Genomic DNA, 25,325 nt, shown 5'->3' with positions numbered 1-25,325 from the left:
TCGTGCACCAGGCCCGTATACCGTGGAAGAAAAAGAAGGAATGGATCGTTATACAAGGACCATTTCCCACGCAAAAGGTCTATAGGGAAACACTACCCTGGACATCACAGTCGAAGGAAAAACGACATCAGTTATATTCGACATTGTGGATATGGGACCCTCGAAGGATATGATCCTGGGGCAACCATGGCATGAAGACTACAACCCAGACATCGATTGGAGGGATGGTGGCCACCTACGACCAAGAGAGCCTTGGAAGTATCCAACCAACGATGGAAGATCAGGAGCACGTACGGAGCAGAGTGCAGGACAAGCACCTCCACGGCACCACCGCAAGGAGCACAGGAAGTAATGGTATATTCCATCGACACAGGCGGCAAGATCGAAGAAGTAGGGTTAACGACGTTGGTGGAGATATCGGAGGTCAACAAGTACGCCTACTACAATAACGTGGAGAAGGGCGAGAAAAAGGCGGTACCGGTGGAATATCAAGGACACCCAGCCTTCACGGCCAAGCACTTGAGGGGCTTCCAGAGCGAGGACCGTGGGACCACGAGATCAAGTTAAAAGAAGGAGCCAAGCTACGGCTATTTAAGGTCTATCACACCAACGACAAGCAGAGTGAGGAGCTACGGAAATACTTAGACGAGAATCTGAAGAGAGGGCATATCAGGGAGTCCACATCGCCAGCAGGATATCCCGTATTCTTCGTGCCGAAGAAGGACGGTGGCTTACGACTGTGTGTGGATTACCGCCAGCTAAATAACGAGACGGTAAAAAACAGCTACCCGCTACCGTTGATATCCAGGTTACGGAGTCAACTAGCAGGGGCGCGATACTTCACACGCTTGGATATGCCTGTTGGGTACGCCCATATACGGATCAAAGAAGGAGACGAATGGAAGACAGCGTTTCGCACACCCTATGGTCATTTCGAGTATCTCGTGATGCCATTTGGGTTAACCAATGCGCCCGCGACGTTCCAATCTCTCGTTGACCATACGATACGGAAGTACCTCGACAAGACAGCAGTGTGCTACCTCGATGACGTTCTCATCTACTCACGCACTCTGGAAGAGCATAAGCGGCATGTACGAGAGATACTCGACGCGCTACACGGAGCCGGACTCTCAGTCAATAGGGAGAAGAGCGAGTTCCACGTGCAGAAGACAGTATATCTGGGATATCTGATATCGCCAGGTGAGGTTCGTATGGAGCCTGGGAAAATCGCAGCAGTCAAAGACTGGCCTACGCCGCAATCACAGACACACGTCAGGGAATTCTTAGGGTTTACAAACTTCTATCGGATGTTTATCCGGGGCTACGCAAGCATCGCGAGGCTACTTAACCACTTGACCAAGAAGGACGTGGAGTTCCGGTGGGGGCAGGAAGAGGAGCAGGCCTTCCGGGAGCTAAAAGAGGCCATTTTGAAGGACCCAGTGCTCAAATTGCCAGACCCTAGTCGACCATTTGAGGTCGAGGCGGATGCATCAGACTATGCGATCGGTGGACAACTAGGGCAGCGAGACGATGACGGCAAGCTACACCCGGTAGCCTTCTTTTCGAAGAAGCTCGAGGGAGCACGTCAGAACTACCTAATCCACAATAAGGAGCTACTCGCCATCATCGAAGCGTTCGAGGAGTGGAGGCCATACCTCAGCGGTACCAAGTATGAAGTACAGGTCTATACGGATCACAAGAACCTGCGGTACTTTACCACCACGAAGGTCCTCAACGCACGGCAAACACGATGGTCAGAGTTTCTCTCGGAATTTAATTTCCAGATCAACTACAAGAAGGGCTCGGAGAACGCCAGGGCAGACGCACTTAGCCGGCGAGCCGACCACCACAAGAATGCACCCAGGGAGTCACCACCACTACTTGAGGAGGCGCCGGATGGCACTCTCAAGCATCCACTGCAGCCGTGGATGGAGTGTTGCGCAGTGTATCGTGAGAAGGCCATTTCCAGCAAGCACCAAGGGAAGTTGGGCAACGATATCACAGAGCAATACTGGCAGGAAGAGCTGGAGCCACAGGGTATCCAGAAAGACAGTCAGGGAAGACTGTGGTATAGGAATCGAGCGTACGTGAGGCCAGGTGACAGGACAGCACTGGTGATGGAGATTCACGCATCGAAGCTCGGAGGACACATGGGTATCGCTAAGACCATGGAAAAGATCAAGCAGCACTTTGACTGGCCAGGGATCAAGGACGACGTCAAGGAAGCCATCCAGTCATGCCATACGTGCGAGAGAACGAGGGTTGCGAGGCACAAGCCCTATGGATTTCTGGAGCCACTGCCAGTAGCAGAACGGCCATGGAGTTCAGTCACGATGGACTTCATCACCAAATTACCAGAGTCTAAGGACACGGCAACCGGCGTCAAGTACGACAGTATATTGACGGTGGTCGACAGGCTTACCAAGTGGGCATACTTCCTGCCTTACAAGGAGACCTGGTCGGCAGAACAACTGGCGGATGTGGTACTACGGCATGTCACAGCAACACACACATGGCCAAAGGAATTTATCACGGACCGCGATACCAAGTTCGTATCGAAGTTTTGGAGAGCGTTGATGACGAGGCTAGGGTAGTGAGTAAGGCGTCTTCGGCCTACCACCCTCAGACGGACGGTCAGACGGAACGGCTCAACCAGATCGTAGAACAATACCTACGGAATTACATTAATTTCGAGCAGGACGATTGGGTTGAACTGTTGCCTACGGCACAACTGGCATATAACACATCGCCAACCGAGACGACCAAAGCCACACCGTTCTTCGCGAATTTCGGCTACGAGGCAGACCTACGGCAGGGACCTACGGTTGAGGTGCCCAGGGCTGGGGTCAAGGCAGATAAGATGCATATGCTCCACGGCAAGCTTAAGCAAGAACTGGAGTTTGTGAGGGAAAGGATGCGGAAATACTATAATACCAGAAGGCTCGAGGGACCTCGCCTTAAGGGGGAGACATGGTATTCCTTTCCACACGCAATTTACGCACCAAAAGACCTAGTAAGAAGCTGGACCACAGGAGAGTGGGACCATTCAAGGTCAAGAGGAAGATATCGGAGACGGCATTCGAATTGGAGCTACCCAGTACGATGCGTCTACGGTCACACACCTTTCACATCTCACTTTTGGAACCCGCACCACACGCAAAAAAGGCCAATACACAGGCAGTGGCGGAGGACGAAGAAGAGGAGTACGATGTGGAAGAGATACTGGATTCACGGTTCAACAGAGGCCAATTGGAGTATTTGGTCAGCTGGTTAGGATATCCGGCTACAGATAACTCGTGGGAACCACAGGCACACCTTAACTGCCCAGATAAGCAAAAAGAATTCCACCAACGATATCCGGACCGACCAAAACCCAAGCAAGCAAAAAAGACTCGGCCCCGGCCCACAGCCAGATGCTATGAGACGGAGCCAGAACCTCGACAGGAATCGAACCTGCGCCTTCGACGTAGTGGTCGACGTGCTACACACTACACTACGAGGTTGGAAGGTGTGAAGGGGACTAAATATAAGTAGTGCCACGCGCCTTAGGCACCTTGGGAAGTGGAAGGCGCACCACTGGCGGTATCTGACGCGGTCAGGAAGGAAGGACCGGTAGTATTGAGATCCAGGGGAAGGTCCGGAGGCCAGTCAAGGCCCAGGGAGGGATCCAGGAAAGAGAAGTCGGAAGGAGGAGCGGTGGTGGAAGAAGGAGCAGCGGAGGTGTCCGCCACCGGCGGGCCATGCGGGGTGGCAGGCCGCGCGGAAGCCTCTCCCTCTTCCTCCTCAAGGAGCCGAGATTCGCGACGAAAAGCAGCAAGGGCTCGAACCTCGAGGGCGCGCGATTGCGCCTCGAGACGAAGAAGCTTACTCAAGGTAGCCTGCTTTTCGGCATCTAAGCGTTCTTTCTCCCTGATCAGAGGGCGGACTACGGAGCCGGTTAGAGAGGGAAAGAGAGGGCCGAGAAGAGGACTCACGATCCACGCCATGAACATCGCAGTGGGAGCGGCTAGAGTTGACACACGGAAGGCACCGATCGTATCGAGGAGAAGCCACACACTGGAGGTTATTCTCCTTACAATAAGTACACTCGGGCATTACGAAGCCAAATTTCGTAAGGAACTGTGCTTGATCACGGCGACGGTCGGTACTCGTACGAGTCGATTTCCTTACACGATTAGACATAATGGCCAAGATAGGGGAAGAAGGACGTACTGTGGAAATGCAAAAGGGAAGCGGGGGTGCAGATGCTATTTCAGGGATACGGTCGTCGGGACGTCGACCTGGAAGGAGGGGCATCATGTCACAGTCAAACCAACAGCGGGCCACGCCACATGTGGGACGCGGGGCGCCCAGCCAATCATTAAGGAAGTCAGGGACGGCCAATCAGGCATGGACAGAAGTGCTACGGTGCCAAGGCTCACGAGCAGTCTGCAGGATGCAAAGTGCTAGGGGTGATCAGAGGTATAGACGACGAGCACATTGCAGGATGCAATGTGCTAGGAGTGATCGAGGCCGTAGCAGGGCGAGCACCTCAGAGTTCCAAGGTCTATATATACGGAGGAACTGGCTGGCGTAGATAGACAGTTCCGCAGTATGCAATTCAAGTTGTATTCACGGTATCTAGTGTTTACATCGAGACATCTTGTTGTGCACTGTTTAGCTGCACCGAACCAGGATTATTCAGAAGTGCCTTCAACCGATATCCCTTTCAGAGGTTCTGGATAGGGGTTCGTCACATAGCGGCAACGTGGCCTGTAACGTGGCCCCTAACCTTTGTTAGCTGCGAAGTCCTGATAGGCCTATAATATAGAGCCTATATAGGGTTGCTGTAAAAATACAGCAGTGCGCAAACGGAAGCGGGAGGATACGACGGTAGTACCGAAGGAAGGTAAAGCACTGTAATACAGTAAGGTATAAGGAATAAAATAGCTTTTATTGCGTTTGGCTTTGGCCTATTAGCCTTAGGCCGTAACCTTAAACTTTTTCCTTTAAGGAGAGAAAGAAGAGAACTATTCTATAGGAGAGAGGAGAGGTCTATATATAGGCCTTCGTAGGCCTACTGTGGGTCCTGTAGGCCCTAGAAGCTCCTATACTACTTAGGGTATTTAGTAGGCTTAGGTGGGTTTAGTGTAGTCCCACGGAAATCTATAGAACCTTCGGTAGTAAAGGTGCCCTATAAATCTTACTATTGTAGCAACTTACTATGTAAGCTTATAGCTACTTTAAAAGGTTTTGGTATTTATTGACTAGGCTTTAGGCCACAGTAGCCAAGAGGTTCCCTTACTGCTTACAGCAGTACTGCCCACTGTAATATCAATCTGTAGGGCAGTAAGTAGGGCACTTAGTAGTATCCACACGTTAACAATAAATAAATAGTTCCGCAATATATAATTTAACTTTATATTTATAGGATTTAATATTTATATTAAAATATTTTATTATATATTATTTAGCTATACCGAATTAAGATTATTTAAAAATACTTTTAACCGATATTCCTTTTAGAGGTTCTGGATATAGGTTCGTTATATTAGCTTAAAAAAGTTTTTATACCTAGGATTAAACCTAAAGATCTATCGGAACCCTGTTTTCTTATTTATAATAACTATAGCTTATATATTATTAATAACTTTATAATTTGGTACTATAGGAGTAATATTTACTTTTTTTTCTTACTCCCTTATTACTTTCACGTCCTTTAACCCTTTAATAGTAACTGCTTTTTTAGTATAAAAAAGGCGTATATAAGGCTTATAACTATAAACGACGCTTTTATTAACTATACGCTTAACGGTAAAGTCGACTTGATCCGGCTATATAACCTTGCTCGCAAGTAGGGCTTCAGGAAAGAAAATATTCCCGGCGGCTAGCGTAGGACAGGATTGTGGCTTATACGTAGGCGTAAACCGCTCTTTTTAAGCTAGGTGGTAGTCCCTGTGGTGCACTTAGATCTCTCTTTAAAAACACCTACTTTCCATACCGTGGGGGATTCCCAGGTGGCCAAGAAGGTCAGGGACCTACTCAAGAACCATACACCGGCCGGAAAACGGCTTCCGGCAAGGACTCTCACTAGTACTATACTGACACTAATATCTGAGGCATCTATCTACAAAGCTGATGCGGCAAGGCACCAACAGAACGCCCAGAAGGCCTAGGAAGCAAGAAAAAGGCGCAACTTGAATAGAGAAGACTCAAATTCCAAGTTTGTGAGGCTCTGTGAACTGGAAGACGCCCGCATTGAAGGGAGGGTGGTGGAGGAAGAAGTGGTAGCCAAGGAGGATGTGGAGCAGCCAGAGCCAGCCCAGCCTGTGCGGCGCAGCGCACGTTATCGGGTTCAAACCAGGCGCAAGCGAGAAGTAGATGCAATGTCTGACTCTGACAGTGATTGAGCTACATTTTGGTATAACTCCCATAGAAATTGACCCAGTATTAGTCTTGTGGTGGCCAGTGTGAGCATTCAGGGGTAATCTCAACAAGGTTGTGTGGCTGGTGTGGTGGTGGTGAACCAGATCCACATGTGGTCCATTTCCTGGTCATCCAACCTAGGTCTCTTTGTTCATCGCATCCTATCAGCACAACTGTCTACCAGGCAACGGACCAGGATCGGGTCAATGCAACTAGCCTCGATAATTTCCTCATGATTCCATGACCGAAAAATTCTTTGCGCAACACTCCTCGTCTACCCGATCAAACCCATCTGACTTGGAAAGCCCAAACCCCGTCATTGCTGTTGTGGCAAGTGGCGTGGACTTGTCGCTTTTCGAGGCCGCTGTCGCCGTCACCGTTGACCTCGATCAGCTGCACAGTGGGACTGAAGTCGCTGGTTGTAGCGTCGGGGGTTCCGGCGACGAGAGCGGAGCGCGCGAGTCCACAAGTTGGGAAGTTTACCAGTGAAAGCTCCGCCACACCAGGGGAGATGCCGAAGCTGACCGACGCCGCCATCGCCGGGACATTGACACATGCGTTGCCGTTCCCCTGGTAGGCCCACAAGAAGGAACCCTGGCAGTTGGGATTACCCCAGCCGGTCATGTACCAGTCTGTCCAACAAAAGCAATGTCAGTCTTGAGCTCTAACCTATTCATTGTGTCTCGGGAGTAATTTGACGTACAGTTATCGGCGCGGATGTCGAGGTGCACGGGGACCCTGGAGGGGCAATCAGAATGGTGTCAGTAAGGTACATTGATGTGTCCCACAGGATTGTGAGGGTCTCTGAAGGTCCTCGACAGTGTTGCAACATACGGAGTGGCGACGGCGAGACCGGCCATGCCCAGGGAGAAAACGCTGCTGGAGAGCTTCATCTTGACGACTTCCAAAGGCTCGGCGGAGGTAACGAGGTGTAAGTTGTCGGTTTTGGGGCTCTGGGGGACTCTATGAAAGCTCCTAATGCTCTGTCTCCTCCAACTTACGAAAGGTAACAATCGTGGTTCTTATAGCCTTTTCTCTTCATTCTTCCACCGCCCCCATTTCCAGTTTCATCGCGGCTCACTCCGGCGGTGAGTGGATGCTGCCACTGTCAGGATCTCGAGGTAGTATTTGTTGGGCCTATACAGCACACTAAGGTCCAACATATTGTGCTGTTGGCAGTTGGTTCTGTAGAACTTGAGTAGGGTGTTCAAGGAAAATGTCATGATATGGACCATTTATGTTACATTCCGAGTTCCCGCTTACGTTAAGCACCACTGTATCAGGGACCAACACGACATACTAGCCAGTAGTTATGTGGGTATGTGACCGACCAGAATCCTAGTGTACCCCTTGCTCTCTGCGTCTTATCCTACGTGTAACCCGGAACGGCGACTGTCTGATTAACGTTATTCCACTTTAAGCACTGGATATAAGCCGCGGTGCATTGCGAGACACTTTCTGATGGGTGTGCCGAATTATTTTGCCCACTCTTCGGATTCTAGGATTTATGGTGCATCCGTTCCAGGTTGAGAACAACCAGAAATGTTAACTTTCAAAGCCGATGGTTATCGTGTGGCAACAGGGGAAACTGCCTGGCATCCTGCCTTATCAGTATCAACCCTAAGAAAACAAGTTAAGGTACCTAGGTAAGGTCTTGAATTAGATTCGGAATTCGGCACAATCGAGACGCCAAGAAGCGGGCATTGCTGAGGCGGTAACCTGCCTTACACAAGTGCCCTGCTTCTTGGCTACCTAGGTACGCAACGGCTTACAACATGTTGGCCTTTGTGGTCACGCCTTTCATTGCAACCTCACCTCCACTCAATTACCAAAATAGTTATCAACCGCGAACACAGACAACAAAAACACAAACGATGGCATTTGGTCAGTTTAATCCTCACATTGAACCACGCCGGGTTGGATCAGGGCAAGGTGGTTCTCTTTCCACGAAGCAGACAATTGCCATATCTGTCTCTCTCGGGGTATTTTTCATCATATGCATTGCCAGCATCTACCTATCGGGAAGATGTATCCGCAAAAGCCGTTCTGCAGGGGCAACAAAGTCAACATTTCCGAATGTGCAGCTCGACAAAGGAGAATCGTAGCCCAAAGTACGTGCGAGTTCCACCAGATGTTGGAAATTTGAGGACGTAAATGGCAGAGACCTGGACCGTGTTGGATACCTAAATGTATCGATTCTCATTTGTAACGGAGGGTTATGCTGAGATGCGGGCTATGGGTCAGATGGAATGATTCACCGATAGGTACATGAACAATCACGAGCTTAATCTTCTTTGAACCCTAGACTTTGTGTTGCTCCCTCTCAACCCAACTCGCTCCTCAGCCCTCAACTTAGGCGTCGATTCTTTCCCCTTCCTCATCCTCCATGCATCAGAGTCGTCAGGGCGTCTCTGTAACAAAAGGTTTCGGGCAGATTGGCAGGGCGAGGTGTGGTCCAGCAGTCCAAGCTGTGAGCGACTTCTTGGAACCATACAGATAAGGTAACTTTGCGGCGCAATCTCCGAGGAAGTCAAGGTGATCTCCGCCGTTCCAGGCTGAGCAGCCTCGGGGCCCGGGTAGCTTGACACTGTGTCGATCCACTGACGAGCCTTGACGGGAAGCTTGCTGTGTTTCTGTGATAGCACTCATTCTCATCGTGACCTGCCGAGGGAGCGAGGTTGGAATTGTACCCGAAGTCAGTGGCCAGGATTTCGATAGTCGTTGGAGAAAAGATGCATTGGCAAAAGAGTTTTGAAACCTTGCACCTTTTCCAGAAGTTCAGTCTTATATTCTAGAAATGCTGGTTTGGAGTTCAGAGCGCGAAGAGAGTCGTACATCAATGTAGGTGGCATCCCACACGTCAATGTCGTGAGGATCGCAGTAGCTATTTGCGGCCGCAGTATCGTAGCAAGGCTTGGGAACATGCCCCATGATCTCAGGGCCATAGTATAGGAAGCACTGGGCATATCATTTAGCCCACCACTGGCTCCCGTGTCGAGAAAAACCCAGATCAGTGAATCTTTCTGTCAGTGAGTCCAGGGGCCAAAGAGCAAAGGCATGGTGAATGAATGATGGGAAGAACACCACAAGGCTGCTGGCCCAAGTTGCACGCGCCATGGTCGGTTTGAAGAATCAGCTCAGTTTGAACTGGGGAGAAGGCCAGTGATGGTAATGATAGACTTACTGAAGGGCAAATGGGGCATATATGTACAGGCTCCTACATGTTTACGGCAGGTGACACCACACACTAGCTCCCCGTTTCCGGTAATCTCACGTGGAAAAGTCCCGAGCTCATCCTTTCCTTCCCTTATCATTTTGTCTGTCTGCAGTCATTTTCAGTTTATTGTTGCCCTATGGAAGACAGCTGTGGGAAACATTTGTGTTTCAGTCTCCCCGAGAACATCATGAACAGATGATGCATACCTAACTACCTACTTACATGGTAGGCAGCCTTGGCTTCCACAATTCTTAGAACAAATTCTGTGTTTCTAGCTGTTATTTTATTGAGGAGAGACACAAAATTACATTTTAGGCTCCCCTGAAAAGTAGGCAGGCATGAGGCTGTCCCCAAACCAAGCCCGGTGCTCGTCAATTCGGGAGGCCTATTAGAGAAGTTGGCGCGCCAAGTGTCATATCTTAGCGAGGGCCGCCGGAGCAAGCCTTATTTTGACATCTTACAGGCTTGAAAACAGAGGGAACACCGGGGGGGGCAATGGCAAGTAACCTGTTCTTTCCGTTTTTTGCCCACTTGATGTACCTGGGTACTCAAACAAGCCCTCATAGGTATGTTCATCGTCGCGCTTATTTTCACTGTTGATCCCAACAACACTCTTCCACTGACATCGATTCCGCCCTGTTTTCAACTGACAAGGGGTCCTCTCATGGCGCCGCCCTCTGCCTGTTTATGCCGTGGGGTTCCCACCAATGCCTAGCAGGTAGCAATACCCCCATGACAGCCAAAACCACCCCGTGAGTCACTTGCCTCCCCTTACTCCGCCAATAACATTAAATATCAACTTACTGGATCTGATGCAAACCCCGGTGACTCTGACCGATTTAGAATGAAACCAATCATATACCCTGTGAGGCAATGACAGCGACGCCTTTAATGTCAAAGCGGTATAATAGGTCCCTTGCCAAAGTCGAGCATTGGTATCTTCTAGTCTCTTCTACTCCCCTTTGTTTCACGTCTTGCTGTGTACAATTCGTGTCTTCAGTGAAGTCCTCACTTGCTAATTGTTGATCTGCATCCGAGGACAGATTTCAGGCCGCATCTCGCTTTTCAGATAAATACCAAGTCACTGCGCTCAAACATGGGGCTTTGTTTTCACTCTTCCACCTACCTCCCCTCATCTCTTCCTCCCCAATTTGGGGGGGAAGGCCTCGGCGATCCAACATCCGACCTCGAATTCCCGAAGACTAGCCCAAGTAACGAACAATACTTTTTCCAACATAGCCGTCACCCAAAGGCCAAACATCCTCACCACCCCTTCAAATGGTCCACCCGACGCCTCCACACAATTCACCAAAAAACCCATGAGCACTGGCTCTGGTCCGGCAACTACTACTGGTCCCACCACGACCCCTCCAAGCAAGCTTCCCTTCGCATCAAGCCTCATCAGGTTCGCGCTATTGCCAGCAGTAAGGCCATCGGGCCAAAAATAGCGGGCATCGAACCCTTTGCTAGGACATGGGAAAAGTGTGATCTGGTCAAAAGGAGACTGAAGGATCAACAAGGACACTGGAACCAGCTGGCGGAATATGCATTGGAGGACCAGGAATGTGCAGCGGTTCAACTTCCCTATGAGAGGGAGAGGGAGCGATCAGAAAGACGACAGCTGCAGAGGAGACCCCCGAGTTTGGAGAGGGAGGATGCCTTTCGGGATGAGGAAACTTCCAAGAGAAGGAGGGAGATGATGATGAGGAGGGGTCGTGGCTTTGGGGGTGCTCCTGCTCCTAAGATGAGTCTGAGTGTTGGAGAGGAATATGATCTTGATGATAAGATCAGGGTTGTTGGGTATGAACAGGCTCTGTACGACAAACAAAGGTACAAAGCTGCGGTGCGGGGTGCGATTTGCTGGCCACAGATGGTTCAGAGTTTGGGAGGAGAGGAGACAGCCATGGCGTCACTGCAGTTGGGTTGTCGCAAAACAGATTGCGGTTCGGCTTCAGGGGACGATCAACCGGCAGGAAACAAGAAAACATCAGTCAACAACGTGACTCATTGGCTACCGCTGGATGGGTGCTCGGCGTTGATGATGCGCATATGCGAGAAGCTCCGCTGCTGGAAGATGTCCACGACATCAGTGAAAGAGGCGGCGCGGAAAGGATGAGGAATGGGAATTTCTAGGCAGAGTTGAGTTGGGTTTTAGAGAGACAACGCACTACTATTTCAGCGAAACACGTGCAGTGGCAATAGAGGATGACCTCGGGTCCTGGGTATTCCTATCACCAAGCCCATGACGGCTCGAAGCAGGTCCGCCATATGAGATCCCCGTCTGCCCAAGGATTCTCGGCTAGAATATACAGCTGCGTGCTGTGCTCGGACTGGCCCTGATTGAATGGATTTAGGATGGGAACCCGGAGGACGATGAGCATGAGGGACTGGCTGTGTGCTCGTGGCACATGCTACTTGAGCTCGCCAAAATCCTACTGGATCTTCATGTGTTACCACTACATCTGATTTCACAGAAAGTCATTTTGCATTGGTTTGAATTTCATTTAGGTATGCTAGATAAATGTCTACAACAACATAGATCATAATAAGGTACTACAAATATATTCGCTTGTCGCAGTGTTTCTATGCTACCTTATCGTTACATATACAACATGGCTAGATGCACAATAGCACCTCAAGTACCCCTTCAAGCAAAGCCCTTTATATGTTTCTCAGCCCTCAAAGTAACCCACTTGTCCATTCCCATTAATCCCGGCCACGTTTAAGCTCTCTCCCGTAGTATGTGGGAATCCACCAAAAACAGTTCTTGTCATCGTGGATTTGACGTCGATTGTCTGCGTCTGGGTACTCATCGTCATTATTGTAATAGTGATAGTGGTGGTAGGCTCTGTTGGCTCTTCGATGTCACGGAGGCTTACCGAAAATATGGTTGAGGCTCTCGTTGTGGCTGACGGCACAGCAATGATGGCTTGCGGAGCTTCTGTTGAAAGTTTTGTTGGTTGTTCTCGAGCTTGAAGAGGTACCATGGCCCGCTTGAGCTCGTCAAAGTGTCGCAGATGGTGTCCATAATAGGCGATGGGTCGTGGAAGACCAAGCGCTGGACTAGAAAGTAGCAAGACCACAGCACCGAGGTAGCTTGTCAATGTAGATGTGTACATATTGACGACCTCACCGTATCAAGTCTTGGAAGATTGGGCAAAATAGGTTTGGTACAATTGCCGTAGATATCGCTTCGAACACTGTTGTGGGAAAACGAAAATGCCATGAGAACGGGACTGGAGAGAGAGCAGGGGCTTTTAAAGGCCAAAACTAGGCAGAGCAGTGGAAACAAAAGTGGAAGGGAGCATATGGAATCTGGATACGCATCATCATAAACTTGGTTTACAATGCTATAACTGAGGCCGGCGTTGCATCTCATGCCATGGGGATTCTGAGACAGGGGCTGGGCATACAAAGTCTTCCCAGCCATGAGCGCGCTCTGGAATTCCCAGCCAAGCCGAGACGTTTCAAAAGTCACCCTGCCTCGTCTACATTCTAGTTTAATCCCAACGTCATGAACTTCGCGTATAGAACTTGGGAATCTGACCCGTGAAAAAGAAAATGTGTTGATCAATCAACAGATTTTACAAGCAAAATATAGGGCCGAGCCAGGGCTCGAACCTGGGACCACTTGCAACAGCTGTGAGAGTCTATTCCCAAAGCAAGTATGCTACCACTACACCACACGGCCTAACATGTTTGATGGTTTGTGGAATTGGACCTAACACCTATGCTCGACATGATATTGGTTTGGCGTTTTCCCCTTTTCAATTACATGCAAGTAAACAAACCACAAATGGATTGCACTAGGTACTTGGATTATCTGAAGCCTAGCGTACTCTCATCTCCTCTTCATGAAATCAACACGCCGTTCACGCAAACCTTGACCGCCTGCCCATCCTTCAACTCGGCCAACATATCGTCACTCGCCTTCTGGCTGATCATGAACGTCGACACAGCAGGGAAGACCCCCGGGATCCGCGCAAAGGCGCTTGCATCCACCACTCTCAACCCACTCACCCCTCTAACCCTAAACTTGCTGTCCAGCACCGCCAGCGGGTCATTGTCCGCCCCGATTCTATTGGTAGAAGTAGGGTGGTGCCCAAAGGTCCGCTCATGAATCCAGTTTTCATCCTCCTTCCCGCAGTATCCATTCGCATCTGGTCCGGCATTGCACGGTGGCTCCACGGTGGTGATACCTACACGGGAGTACACCGTTCTGATCCAAGCGACAGTGTCCTTCATGGCCTCCATGTCCAACTCAGAACCGGGCGCGAAATGGTTAAAGTTGATCTCTGGAGTCTCGGTCGGGTCTGAGCTTCTAATCTTGACCCAGCCCTTGTTGTTGAGGGAGGATCCCTTCACCATGGAGACACCGTACGGGCTGCGCGGCTCAGTTGGGGTGCGAACCGGGTTATCAGGCCAGAAACCTCTGAACAGGAACCCTTGGCCACCCATTAGGAACATGTCTCTCTCCCCGTGGGCCGGGTGCTTGGTCTTAAACATTGAAACTTCCGCCAAACCGGAGCCGGCGCTGCCAGTGCCAACGATGGGCATTTCTTGATTGTCCATGAGGTTTTGACCGACACCGGGCAGATCTTTGATCAAAGGAATATTGTACTGCTTCAGGAGGGCTGCATCTCCAATACCCGACAGCTGGAGGAGCTGAGGGGAGTTGAAGGCACCTCCCGAGAGGATGACCTCGCGGCGGGCGTAAGCAGTGCGCTTGGTGCCTTGGGCATTGGCAGCGCGGCGCGAGTCACCCTTATATAGAGAGCGTCCGAACAAGTACTCAACTCCAGTGGCGCGGGGCTTGGCCGCAGTGCCATCGCATTTGGAGGTTGTATCAAAGAGAATCTTGGTCGCGAGGGAGGTAAGAGAGACGGTGAGGTTGGAGCCGACAGTGCGCTGTGTGTCTTGGATGTAGTTGCGGGAGGAGTATCGGTTGCCATTGGAGAAGGCATGGGTGACGAGACCGTAGATCGAGGAGGTCTGATCGCGGTTGGGGTTGATTTCGTTCGGGTCACGAGTCAACAAGTTGTTCATGGACTGCCCGGATAGGCCCCAGTCTTGCGCATATGTCTGCATCACACGGTTGCCCGAGAGCTGGCCGAGCTGGCGCTGTTGGGTCATGGAGCCCATGTTGGTCTGGAAAAAGCCGTCGAAGCCATGGTTTGCCGCGTTGGCAGCTCCACGGGTGGCATAGTTGTTCTTTTCAATCTTCTTGAAAATGGCGTGCATGTTCTCGGCTCTGTTCAAGGCTGTGTCAGCATCAACACGGGAAGGGGCGGAATGGAATTAACACACCGCCAGCTGTCATCCCCTGTGACATTGGCATGAAAGTTCCAATCGCTATCACTCGGCAGCCAAGTGACCATGGCGTTGATCATGGACGAGCCACCGAGTGTGGAACCGCGAGGATAATACACTCCAAGCAGCGTAGAGCCAGCCGGTGCACCACTCTGTCCAACCCAATACCTGCCCTCTCTTGTCCTCCAGGTGAGATGACTATATTTGTTGTCTCTTGGATCGCCCTCTGGATAGTGCTTCACGAAGAAATCCCACGTAACGGTGGGGGTGTAACGACCGAAGCCTTGTCCCGGACTGTCGTCACCAGCTTCGAGGATCAGAACGGAATAGCCCGCTTTGGCAAGATTTGAAGCGACAACACCGCCTCCGGGGCCGCTCCCAACGACGATGTAATCGTAGATAGCGCCATCTCGGGGGGCCGTTTGAGCAGTTGCTGTGAGTGGGTTGAGAGTCAGCAAAAGAGAAAGTGACAAGAGGCTGGAAGCGCCTCCGCCTCCGTTGCTTGAGGAGCCCAATGGTAGCTTCATCTTGGCCGCCAACGAGACAAAGGGGGTAGAGAGCCAGCAAAGTTTCATTGTCAATACCTCCAGCGACAGTATGTTCATTTGTACTTTGTTCGTGAGCACCAGCCTCCCCACTTAACTCGGAACGATGCAGCCGAGCTCGCCTCAAACATCGAATCGTCGATATTGACAACGACCAAAGAGGGTCTTGGCATCCCCTGACGACTTTTTCCAAATGGTGAAATGGTCAGGGGCAACGGAAACCCCACCTGTCGGCTGGACATCCGAGTTGGAGTGAAGGTAATCTATTTGTGTGTCGAGGGTAATAAGGATGCCGGTAAATGGATTGGGGCGTTGAGTAAAGTTGAGCGAGGGCGGATGTCGTAAAATGTCCTTTGAAGCAGCAGGCAGTAACGTCAGTGGTCGGTACCTGATTGCAATGTACAGCAATTCGGCATCGCAATTTTTCTGTGGCTGATGTGCCACTTGGTAAGTCCCAAGGTGATGCAGGTGGCTCAAGCATTGCGTAAACCCTCTCGTCTCACCGTAGGCCTGCTTTTTGCTTGTCCTGGCTCATGTCGCTTCTGGGAAACCAGCGCGGCATTGCGTACGCAGGCATGGCACTTATCATGTTGGACACCTACCTTACATGGAAACTGTGCTTGATCTGCCGTTTGTCGCCTCGTCTTTCCCCAATTTAAGGCCCAGACGTACCGAGTGGGGAAGGGTGCATTGACGCCTTCTGCCGGGATACCGGAGTGGCAAGTTGCAACCTATCGATGCTCTCAGCTTCGCAACATTATAGCCGGAGATTTTGGCCTTCCGTTTTAGGGGGCGACACCAAGAAGACTGGCTCGAACCAGGCTCTCATCAATTCAAAAAAACGAGTTAGCCTAAAGACCACGGGGAGGTGTCTAAGAAATGTCATCATTAAACCAACAAACCCAAGAGGTATCTAGACAACAAACTAACCACGAGAACAAGCAAATATGCAAACGCACCGAATGAAAAGCACACCGCAGGTGGAATATGAAAAGAGATGCCCGTTCAACCAGCTCTATGTCCCGCGCTCTTCTAGTCTTCATCCCAGTCCGAATCCCTATCCTCCATCTCGCCATATTGAGTCCCGTCATGCTCGAGTCGAGCCACAAACTGCTTGACAAATTTACCATCTGCATTGAGTCCCGCATACATGAGCGGCGTGAGGACGAGGGGAATTTGAGATGATCCCAAGTTCAATGCCTTGATATACGCCAGTTGTCTACCAGCCATTGCCCAGGCAAATTTGGGCGCCATTTTGTAGCACTGCTTAAAAGTGGCACTGGCCTTGAGCACCGTCCATGGGTCATAGGGGCCGTTACCACCAAAAAGCAAGGCCGTCTCAGGGTCTAGTTTGAGGGGCATCGACTCGGATGTTCGCGGTTGGATGACGTTCCACCCTCCAAAGATTTGAGTGACGGTTTCTGGGTACGAGAACTTGGAGTTACGGCCCTTGCCTTTGGCCATGCTTGTCTTCCAGTCCTTCTCCAATTGCGCAATATCGTTCTTCAGCCACTGGAGTATGCCGCGGATTGTCTTGGAACCCTGGCCTGCCTCTTCAAAGCTTCTGAAGTAGCTAACAAGATGTGGATCCCAATAATGTGCCGCTGAGTTGCTATTGGCAAGGGTGTCGGTGCCACGGGAGTTGATCAACTCGTTCAGGGCGTCCTTTTCACGACTAATGGCCGGTTTGGCGATGAAAAACTTGAGGTAGTCGATGATGTGCCGTGGTTCATCCTGCCCGCTCCAGTGGTCGCCTTTGTATGCCGGGTCTGGAGGCTGCATATTGTGTGGGCCAAACTTCTCCTTTCGCAGACGCTCCCAGCTGCCTTTGTCGAAAAGAATACCCTGTTTGCTTTGGTCGACCAATTTCCCCACGAGGGCGCCGAGCCAGATGGCAGTCTCATCTCCAACGCTGTTGTTGTGATAGCAAAGCTTCTCTTTGTAGTTTGTGCACATGCCCAGAAAGTTGGGCTGCATTGAAAACTGAAAGCTTTTCTCAATCATGTCGTACACAGCAGCATCTGGGCTCTGTTCACCTGTCGCCAACATGAGATCGGAAAAGGTGGTCTTGTCTTTTCCCAAATATGCCGACAGATCCGGCTCTTCTGGCACCGCTGCGTTGACGAAGTTTTCCACGATCAGAGGATCCCAACAAACCCAAGCCATGTCACCGTCGTAGTCTCCACCGGAAAGCTTTTCGGCGAGTGGAACGTTCCCTTTTGACGAGAAGACAATGACGTCCTTCAAGGCGTGCAGCTGTGGTTTGAAGACAGCTCGCACCCTTTGCACGTCACTGGCAAAGTGGGCAGGAGACCGCGCGACAAGAACATCACAATCGGAGAGAAGGGTATAGGAGGTGTCATCGGCGTCGTTCCTGAACTTGGAAGAGAAGCCGACATGGACTTCCCCCTCCTCCAGGACTCCCCAAAAGTCAACGACCATGTAGATGTAGGCCGATCGGCCGACCTTGATGTTGAGCTTTGTGCTCAAGATATCGCACTTTTGCTTCTGGAGTTCCCACGCAATGTCTTGAATGTACTTTTGGTGCTTGGGATCGAAACCACTGCTGAGCAACAGATTCAGAACTTCTTCCTTTTTCTCGGGCAGGCCTCCCAGAAAGGCCACCTCTCCTATTTCCATGGTTAGCTACCTGCGACAAGCACTGTAGAGGCGAGAAACCCACCGTTCTTTACTCTGTCTGCCCGTCCACTCCAGTTCTCATGCAACCACTGACGTAGCAGGAGAGGATGCTTGAAAGCAGCCTTTTGGTCGTCAAACTCCTTTTTGAGATCATTGGTGAGACGTGCGCCTATGGCACGCTTCATCTGAGCCTTGTCTTTGGCTCTATCCTCCAAGACGGGGAGGAACTGCAGATTCAAACCAGCCGACTTGAGTTCAGTTGCGTACGCCCGTATTTCGAGAGTTCGTTGGTGGATGTCGACCGTCTGAGGGTTACATTCCCACTTCCGTTGCGACAGCCATGTCTCGATCCATTCTTCGTCGCCTGTATCAAGTACATCCATAATCCACATTCCTTTGGCGGAGCCGATGCGGCCCTGAACTGCCGAGGGGATCTCTGTGAGACCCATGATGTCTCTGATTTTTCGAGCCACCGTTCGTGACATGCGTCCGACGCCGTCGTTCATGACCTTGCCAATCGGTGACAGCATGTCTTGCGGCTGAACAAAAATCTGGGAAGCGCTGAAAATGACGGTTGGGAAGGTTTTGCTTAATCCCAGCTGGATGCGAGAGAAAAGCTTGAGATGCGGCTGTGACTGATTCTTGGGCTCGTCCAGGTTGAGTAGCCAGTTCAGCATCTGGCTCACTGTACAATCAGTGTGGCGACCCATGGGCTCATTGAGGGGGGGCACCGTCAATGCCTTGGCCCGTTGGAAGTTGGTTCCTGTCTCGGCAAAAAAGTGCAGGCGCTCTTTGGAAACAATTGTGGTCTTCTCTTCAGGCGCCAGGCTGTATTCTTTGATGGGCCTGCGGAACCCGGCATCCTTGGCGAAGAAAGCTCTCCAATGCCGTCCAACCAGGCTATGAGCACTGCTAGTAAGCCATTTAATAACCTCTTCAGCACCGTGTGGCTCGGCATTCTTGATCAGATCAGGAGCCGAGCTAGCAGTAGGTGACGACAGAAGGACCTCGAGGAAACGGTCAGCGCCAAACCGACGCGTTAGCCTACACCCTTGGTCAAGTCGCAGGGGTTTCATATCAACCAAAAATAGGGGCGCTTGCTTATCCTTGTCTGGATTGAAGTCCAGACTGATGGACATAAGAACAATACTTCCGTTGAGCTCGAAATTGTTCAGGGCGGCAGCGAAAACATCCGAAGGCGGGCGTTCTGGAAAGGTCTTGCCTCGAAAGATGTCGAGTCGGCACAAGCTGCTTCGAATGTCGGTGATATCCGATGTTGCCCACTCGGTTAGATAAACGAGGGATTCGTGTTCTGGGTCCACGTTGCAATGGTGAAGGATCCTCGTCACTTCCCATGCCACTGCCAGAGGGGCATCCGCTAACCAGGTCGGAAATCTTGCTGTCAAGATGTCAGTTTCTATGCTCGTTCTATGGGGAAAGAAAACATACGCCAGGTGTGGTCCAGTCGCGTCCGAATCGTGGCCAAACTTGCCAGTGCTGCTTTTGGTGCCCTGGGGGGCTGTGTGGCTTGCTTACGGGGCGGGAGTTGCTCGACCTGTTGGACCTGTTGTTGTTGCTGCTGTTGTTGTGGCTGGTGGCGGTGATGTTGTGCATGGTGTTGGGTAGGCTGACGGTAAGGCGGTGGCAAGACCGGTGGCTTGTGAGGCGTGTAAGTGGGCGTCGGCTGCAGCCGTGTTCCAAGATGCTCGATTTCGTACTCGGCCTCCACCGCATCCCTAACGTCTTCTGAAAAGTCGGTATCGAAATCGTTGGTCAAATCTATGACCTCTGCTGGCGCAACTTGGGGCTTAGTTGATATTGGGGCTCCATTGCTTGGGGGAAACAAGAGCCGCTTGGTTGTGTCCTGTTGAAGAAAGTGATATGCAGCTGGATTCTGCCCTTCGCAAAGCTCGTCCTGAACACCGGCCCGTTGCTGAGTGCAGCTGAATTTTGAGGTGACTGAAGGTTGAGATAGCCGAGAAACACTGTTTTGTGAAAGCCGGAATGGGACTGTCGTCGTTACCACCTCCGCTACACCGCCATCCTCCTTCTTAATGGCTGTGTGGTGGCTGGTCCTGAGCGGTTGGTATTCGTTCACCGCCGTTGTATGGCTTGAGAGGCTGTATTGATCCGTCTTCCAGTAACTCGAACTTTGGTCAATCTCAAAAGACGGTTGCTGTGACCAGTTTGTCGATTTGGCGTGGTTGTTCCGTCGGCTTGTCTCGAGCACTACTGCCCCATTCAAACGCTGACGAGTCGGTACGATATCCAAGAGTTTGGAGAAGGGGACAGCCGAGACAGGAGTTGATGATGAACGACCCAGTGATGGAGGAGCAAAAGCTTGATCCCGTGGCTTCTTGCTGCTTCGAACTGGGTAATCTTCGTCATCCGAACGGCGCTTCGCAGAGCCAGCAGAAGAGGGTGACCTTGATCTCACATCGTGAACGGCCTGGTATATTCCTGCGGTAGCAGCAGCATCGCTACAGGATCGAGCGAAGGACCTGGATGCCATGGGAGTCAAGGTCTGCGCCCTCAGCAAAGTGCTTTGACGTTCCGCAAGAAGATTGCACAGAATTTGCTCGAGTTGGGCTCGTTCCCAGGGGTGGACGGCTTTTGGGGGTAAATCTTGAGACGAGGGCAAGGTTGCTGAATCTGCCCGTGGCTTGTGGACCCATTGCTGGCTGGCGGACTTTGCCTGATAAAAAAAATCATGGAGTATATGCTCCAAAGCTTCGTTGTCTTTGTAGCAGAGAAAGCGAATGGCCGAGATGATACGACGATGGCGTGCAGCTTCTTCCGTTTCGTGTCCGGTGGCTCTGGTGGGAGAGACATCGGGGACCTGTATGCTGAGGCCGTACATAAAATTGAGGCCCATGACTGTTTCATTGACCTTGTTATTCTTGCTAGGTGTAGCAGGAATCAATGGCCTGTTGTTTGGCATTGGGACTGGCATTGGCATTGTTGTGCAATGTGGGCCAGTGCCTCATTGGGGCTATAGAAGGGCAAAGCGTGGCAGAGGTGAGGTCGGAGGGAGAGTTCTGTGGTCGTCGATATCGTGTTGTTGTGTTGGACAGTGAGGGCATCTAGTGTTGAAGATCTGGGGAAAGTGGCAGGCAACTGGTGAATCTGACTGGTCGCCGCAGGGGAGAGGCTCCACACTCTGGGGTGAAAGAAGACTTGGCAGGCGCAAAGGATGTCGGGTGTGATACAAGAAGGCAGATGGGATGATGGTGCGGCGTCTGCTATGGAAGGTGGTGTGAAAAGACGAGAGGGGGAGATACCATAGGGAAGAGCACGTCGAAGTGAGATTGAATTTATTTTGGCGGCAATCGCGCCTGTTTGGAGTCCCGGTGAGCGACTTGAGAGAGCCTTGTCCTCCTCCCCAAAGCTTTGGGAGCATCTGGTTGTGATGGCTATTTCGTTTTTTTTGCAGTACGAAGTAGCAACTTTACAACCGGTCAAATGTTGCTCTTTTCACTCTTCAGAAGATCATTATCAAGTACTTGAATGCTTACTTTGAGCATCTGATCTCTTCCAGTACCCTCCCTACCTTCAGAAGAAAGCTCTTCTGTCGTCGAAGCCTTGGCACATGTGGGAAAGCACAGGCCACGCGGGTAGGTGTGGATCCCACTCCCACGATGGGCGAAGATGCAGGGACAGATTTCAGGTGACAGGTAGGTTGTCGACGAAAGGAACCATGGACTGGACCCTCGGATGGATGGTCCATTCGATAGGTGAGTGTCCCTCTCGATACACAGAGGAGTTGATGGGATCCTTTATGTATAAGGTAAGGGAGAGATGCCATTGCGGGGTCGAGACTGGAGGAGGGGCGCTCAGTCAGCAACCAGGCCGGAGGGGAAAAGCTGCAATGGTGATCCGTCCACCCGCTAATCCCGAGAACCCCACCTCAAAATTGAATGCTGGTCGCTGCTCGGCTTCTTTTTCGACAACAGACAACGACATCTCGGCTTTGCATCGGAATTCAACACCATCAACGGCTGCCATCATCCAAGGAACAGCGTGACGGCCCTGGGAAAACCACTTCATTGATAGCTCCAAGCCCTGGTCGCCCGCCGCCGCTGCTCCACCCTGAACCAGCTGCGAACCCAGCCCTGTTGCTTGCGCGGGCCACTCGCTGGAGCACCGCTGAAGTTTGGAGGCCCACCTTCGTCATTCGGTCTTCATTCGGCCACCTCGAGATAGCAATCGTACCTCCAACCCGGAACGAACGCCTGAACGGCCGCCCCCCCTTTTTGCTGTAATCCCCAATGTCGGAGACACAGGACAGCCCGGGGCCCAACCTCGAGGATCTCACACCCGAGGAGGCCAACCGTATCATTCACTCCCACCGCAAAGTGAGATATGGTACGTGCTCTGCAGTGGCGTTTGTGTGACGACTCATCTCCAACGCCATCGTCCCCCTTTCCATCCTGTTTGTTTACTTGTGTCAAGCGCCCTTGCCCATCTCATCTCATCTCATCTTATCCAATCCTTCCATTCTGTCTTGCCCAAGACATTGCAATATTCCACCTCCTGCCAGTGCGCTGACGGGATTCCTAGGCACTGCATGCTGGCCATGCAGACAGAGGAAAGTTAAGTGTGACAACAAGAGCCCCTGTGAGAACTGCGTCAAGAGAGAACATCCGTCGCTCTGCTCTTACAAGCCCAACCGGTCAGCCACAAGCAAGAGTGGCTCGTTTGGCACCGAGTCCCTCACTCCGGGAAAGAAACGCCCACGGTCTCCAGATGATGCAGACACCCGAAGCCAGAGCAACGACCCTCGTGAAGCCATCAGCACTTACGAACCAGACACGGCCGAGACCACGCGTTATGTTGGCCAGAACAGCATACCAGCTTTGCTCAGAGAACGGACAGCAGCAAACGAACCCCAGGACGTCAACGAGATACGCCAAGACATGCGGTCCCTCCTCGGCCTCGACAACTCGGCACCCTTCCCGCTCATGTCTTCCCGTCATCTCGACCGGCTGACCTCTGACATTTCGGCCGAACTTCCCTCTGACCGGGAAGTCATGAAGTATGTCACTGTCTCCTGTTCCAGTTGCGTCCTCCCACGCACACCCCGCTCACGTGTCTGCAGGCTATTCCGAACGTACAAGGAGATTCCCCAGCCATTCTGGGGGTTTGTCATTGATATTGACGACCTTGAATCTCGACTCATGGTGTACCTGGAGGACAGAGCCAAAAATGCCAGGGCGTCCACCAAAGCCACGAAACCCGTCTCTGCGTCATGGCTAGCCATCTTGTTTGCCGTTCTTGCTGTTGGCTCACAGTATCACGATTCACCTTATCATGTGCGAACCCGGGATTCCCAAAAATACATACAGATATCTTTTCACTTTCTTCGTCTTGGAAACTTCCTTTTGAGGTAATAATGCGCCTGGCTGCTCAGGATACCAGCGGTTTGCTGACATTGTTCCAGACCAAATCTGGACTCCATCCAAGCCTTGCTCATGACGAGCTTTGTGTTGCTTAACGACATGAAGGCCGAGGCATCGTGGGCATTGATGGGCCTCACTTGCCGCCTAGCCCAGTCTCTTGGCCTCCATCGGCCACAACAACTAGATGGTCGGCCGAGCCCAGAAGCGGAGAAGAGAGAGGTGTCACGCCGAAAACTTTGGTATGTACCACGCCCGACTACTCACCCACGCAACATGTATAATTTGTCCTGACGCCTTCCAGGTGGACTTGCCTATGGCATGATACCCTAACATCACTTTCCTTTGATCGGTGAGTCCCATTCTACAATTTGCACCCTCCTTCTTCCTTGCGTCCCTTACTAGAACTCTTTTAGCTCCCCCATCACCAACATACCATGTTGCCCTATTCCCATGTCCCAAACTGCCGAGACAGAGGGCTGGGCATACCTCGAGGCCATGTACCATCTCTGCAAGATCATATCTCAGCGGCTCAACCCCGACGCTGCCTCCAACGCTACGTACAGTCAGATCTTGGATAACTGCAAGGCCGTCGAACATATCCGGGATAAATGCCTGAATCAGCTGCGGAACAAGGATGCTTGCAAGTCAGCATTGGACCGCCTACAACATTTTGCCATTCGGTTACACACTTCGTTCATTCTGTCAGTTTGCTGTCGGCCAGCTTTGATGCGTTCCGAGAGTACCCGTCTCGACGCGCCACAGAAGAAGTTCCTCGCCGACAGATGCAAGCTGAATCTGACCGAGACAGTGCGCATGTTTCTCGCCATGCACCAGCTTTCAGTCATCCCCACTCGTTCATGGGCCTTCACCTACCATGGGCTTTCCTCGGCTGTGCTTTTGGGAATTCTGGGTGACTCCAAAGGGGATCCTGAAGTCCGCCAACTGCAAGGGGACCTGATATCGGCGCTTTCGGCAACAGCAGCCAAGGAGCAAACGTCCCCCCAACCACACATCCATCGGTCTGACCACGATATTGAACTTTCGGGTCCCCTGTCCCGTGCTTTAATGGCACTCAAGAATATCTACGATCATGGATCCGTAATCGGCCCCGGCCCCATGAAGGAGAGCGGTGTGAACTCTGGCGCGGGCTCTGGCACCCGAACACCACTGCAGCCAGGGACTCAATCAGGATATCCTATTCATAGTCTTCCGCTGCCACAGGACTCCATTTCCCGGATGCCCACTAGTTTGGATCCACATCAAAATGCAGCCTTGGCCATGGCAGAGATGCAGCAGAACGGAGGACAATTGGGTGACATGCAACACAGGCATGTATCTCTCTATACCCGGACGCATATGTTCCCATCGACAGCTACTGACAGAACGATCAGCAACATGCCCTTTGTGTTCCCCCCACCACAGCAAAATCAGCAACAATTGAGCGATGTTTCCAATTTTGACCCTGCCACTTACATGTCACCCATGGACCTGTACGACCACATTTTCTGGGGTATGTCATGTACGATGTTGCACGTAACAGGGGAACCCAGTTCTAATTCAAGGTTGACTCCAGACACTCCTGATCCGTTCGGCACTCCGGTAGACTCGATGAATTTTGACTTTCTTGCACACCCACCACCGGGCCAACCACAGCAGCAGTTTTACTTCTAGCAGTTTTTGTATGCGCACTTGGGACGAGGCTACGATCTGTATGATAATGTCTGCTGGGGCTTTCAATGAAAGATGAATGTGTGTATATCGTGTAGGGCGCTATTTCCTGGGTTCATTGCGCGTCGCACTTGAATTGAT

The 25,325-nt window shown here is 51.4% G+C and overlaps 6 protein-coding genes and 2 non-coding genes across 8 annotated transcripts; 2 read left to right on the top strand and 6 right to left on the bottom strand.

Annotated features, from left to right (window-relative positions):
• Positions 1–3,432: 3,432 nt before the first annotated feature.
• On the bottom strand, positions 3,433–3,503 carry QC763_0113590. The gene has a single exon. It is a non-coding gene; the product is annotated as a tRNA-OTHER (tRNA).
• Positions 3,504–6,513: 3,010 nt separating this feature from the next.
• QC763_704760 (uncharacterized protein) lies at positions 6,514–7,416 on the bottom strand. The gene is made up of 3 exons (XM_062915481.1): positions 7,240–7,416; positions 7,109–7,143; positions 6,514–7,037 (listed from the first exon to the last, which is right to left on the bottom strand). The coding sequence occupies exons 1-3, from the start codon at positions 7,296–7,298 to the stop codon at positions 6,688–6,690; spliced, it is 444 nt and encodes a 147-aa protein (XP_062761120.1). The 5' UTR covers positions 7,299–7,416; the 3' UTR covers positions 6,514–6,687.
• A 1,265-nt stretch (positions 7,417–8,681) lies between these two features.
• Positions 8,682–9,336, bottom strand: QC763_704765 (uncharacterized protein; the record flags this gene model as incomplete). Its single annotated transcript, XM_062915482.1, has 3 exons — positions 8,682–9,030; positions 9,096–9,196; positions 9,241–9,336. 3 exons carry the CDS (start codon positions 9,334–9,336, stop codon positions 8,682–8,684), a joined length of 546 nt encoding a protein of 181 aa, XP_062761119.1.
• Positions 9,337–10,718: 1,382 nt separating this feature from the next.
• Positions 10,719–11,738, top strand: QC763_704770 (uncharacterized protein; the record flags this gene model as incomplete). Its single annotated transcript, XM_062915483.1, has 1 exon — positions 10,719–11,738. The coding sequence occupies one exon, from the start codon at positions 10,719–10,721 to the stop codon at positions 11,736–11,738; it is 1,020 nt and encodes a 339-aa protein (XP_062761118.1).
• Positions 11,739–13,222: 1,484 nt separating this feature from the next.
• Positions 13,223–13,313, bottom strand: QC763_0113550. The gene has a single exon. It is a non-coding gene; the product is annotated as a tRNA-Pro (tRNA).
• QC763_704780 (uncharacterized protein) lies at positions 13,250–15,537 on the bottom strand (the record flags this gene model as incomplete). The annotated part of the gene is made up of 2 exons (XM_062915484.1): positions 13,250–14,873; positions 14,930–15,537. The coding sequence occupies 2 exons, from the start codon at positions 15,535–15,537 to the stop codon at positions 13,475–13,477; spliced, it is 2,007 nt and encodes a 668-aa protein (XP_062761117.1). The 3' UTR covers positions 13,250–13,474.
• Positions 15,538–16,509: 972 nt separating this feature from the next.
• On the bottom strand, positions 16,510–21,872 carry QC763_704790 (uncharacterized protein; the record flags this gene model as incomplete). The annotated part of the gene is made up of 3 exons (XM_062915485.1): positions 19,567–21,872; positions 18,161–19,516; positions 16,510–18,107 (listed from the first exon to the last, which is right to left on the bottom strand). Exons 1-3 carry the CDS (start codon positions 21,074–21,076, stop codon positions 16,510–16,512), a joined length of 4,464 nt encoding a protein of 1,487 aa, XP_062761116.1. The 5' UTR covers positions 21,077–21,872.
• QC763_704800 (uncharacterized protein) lies at positions 21,558–25,187 on the top strand (the record flags this gene model as incomplete). The annotated part of the gene is made up of 7 exons (XM_062915486.1): positions 21,558–22,482; positions 22,678–23,152; positions 23,216–23,503; positions 23,558–23,755; positions 23,818–23,865; positions 23,930–25,026; positions 25,090–25,187. The coding sequence occupies exons 1-7, from the start codon at positions 22,386–22,388 to the stop codon at positions 25,185–25,187; spliced, it is 2,301 nt and encodes a 766-aa protein (XP_062761115.1). The 5' UTR covers positions 21,558–22,385.
• Positions 25,188–25,325: the final 138 nt, after the last annotated feature.

This window comes from Podospora pseudopauciseta, assembly GCF_035222475.1.
Source record: "Podospora pseudopauciseta strain CBS 411.78 chromosome 7 map unlocalized CBS411.78m_7.2, whole genome shotgun sequence".
In the NCBI taxonomy this organism is placed as follows: Eukaryota; Fungi; Ascomycota; class Sordariomycetes; order Sordariales; family Podosporaceae; genus Podospora; species Podospora pseudopauciseta.
This window is presented reverse-complemented; position numbering and strand designations above follow the sequence as displayed.

Excerpts from the sequence above, each read along its gene's own strand:
- QC763_704760 (XM_062915481.1), bottom strand. The coding sequence starts at position 7,298 with ATGAAGCTCTCCAGCAGCGTTTTCTCCCTGGGCATGGCCGGTCTCGCC. Across the intron at positions 7,144-7,239 it reads GGTCTCGCCGTCGCCACTCC|GGTCCCCGTGCACCTCGACA; the intron begins GTATGTTGCAAC and ends TTGCCCCTCCAG. Across the intron at positions 7,038-7,108 it reads CGACATCCGCGCCGATAACT|ACTGGTACATGACCGGCTGG; the intron begins GTACGTCAAATT and ends TTTGTTGGACAG.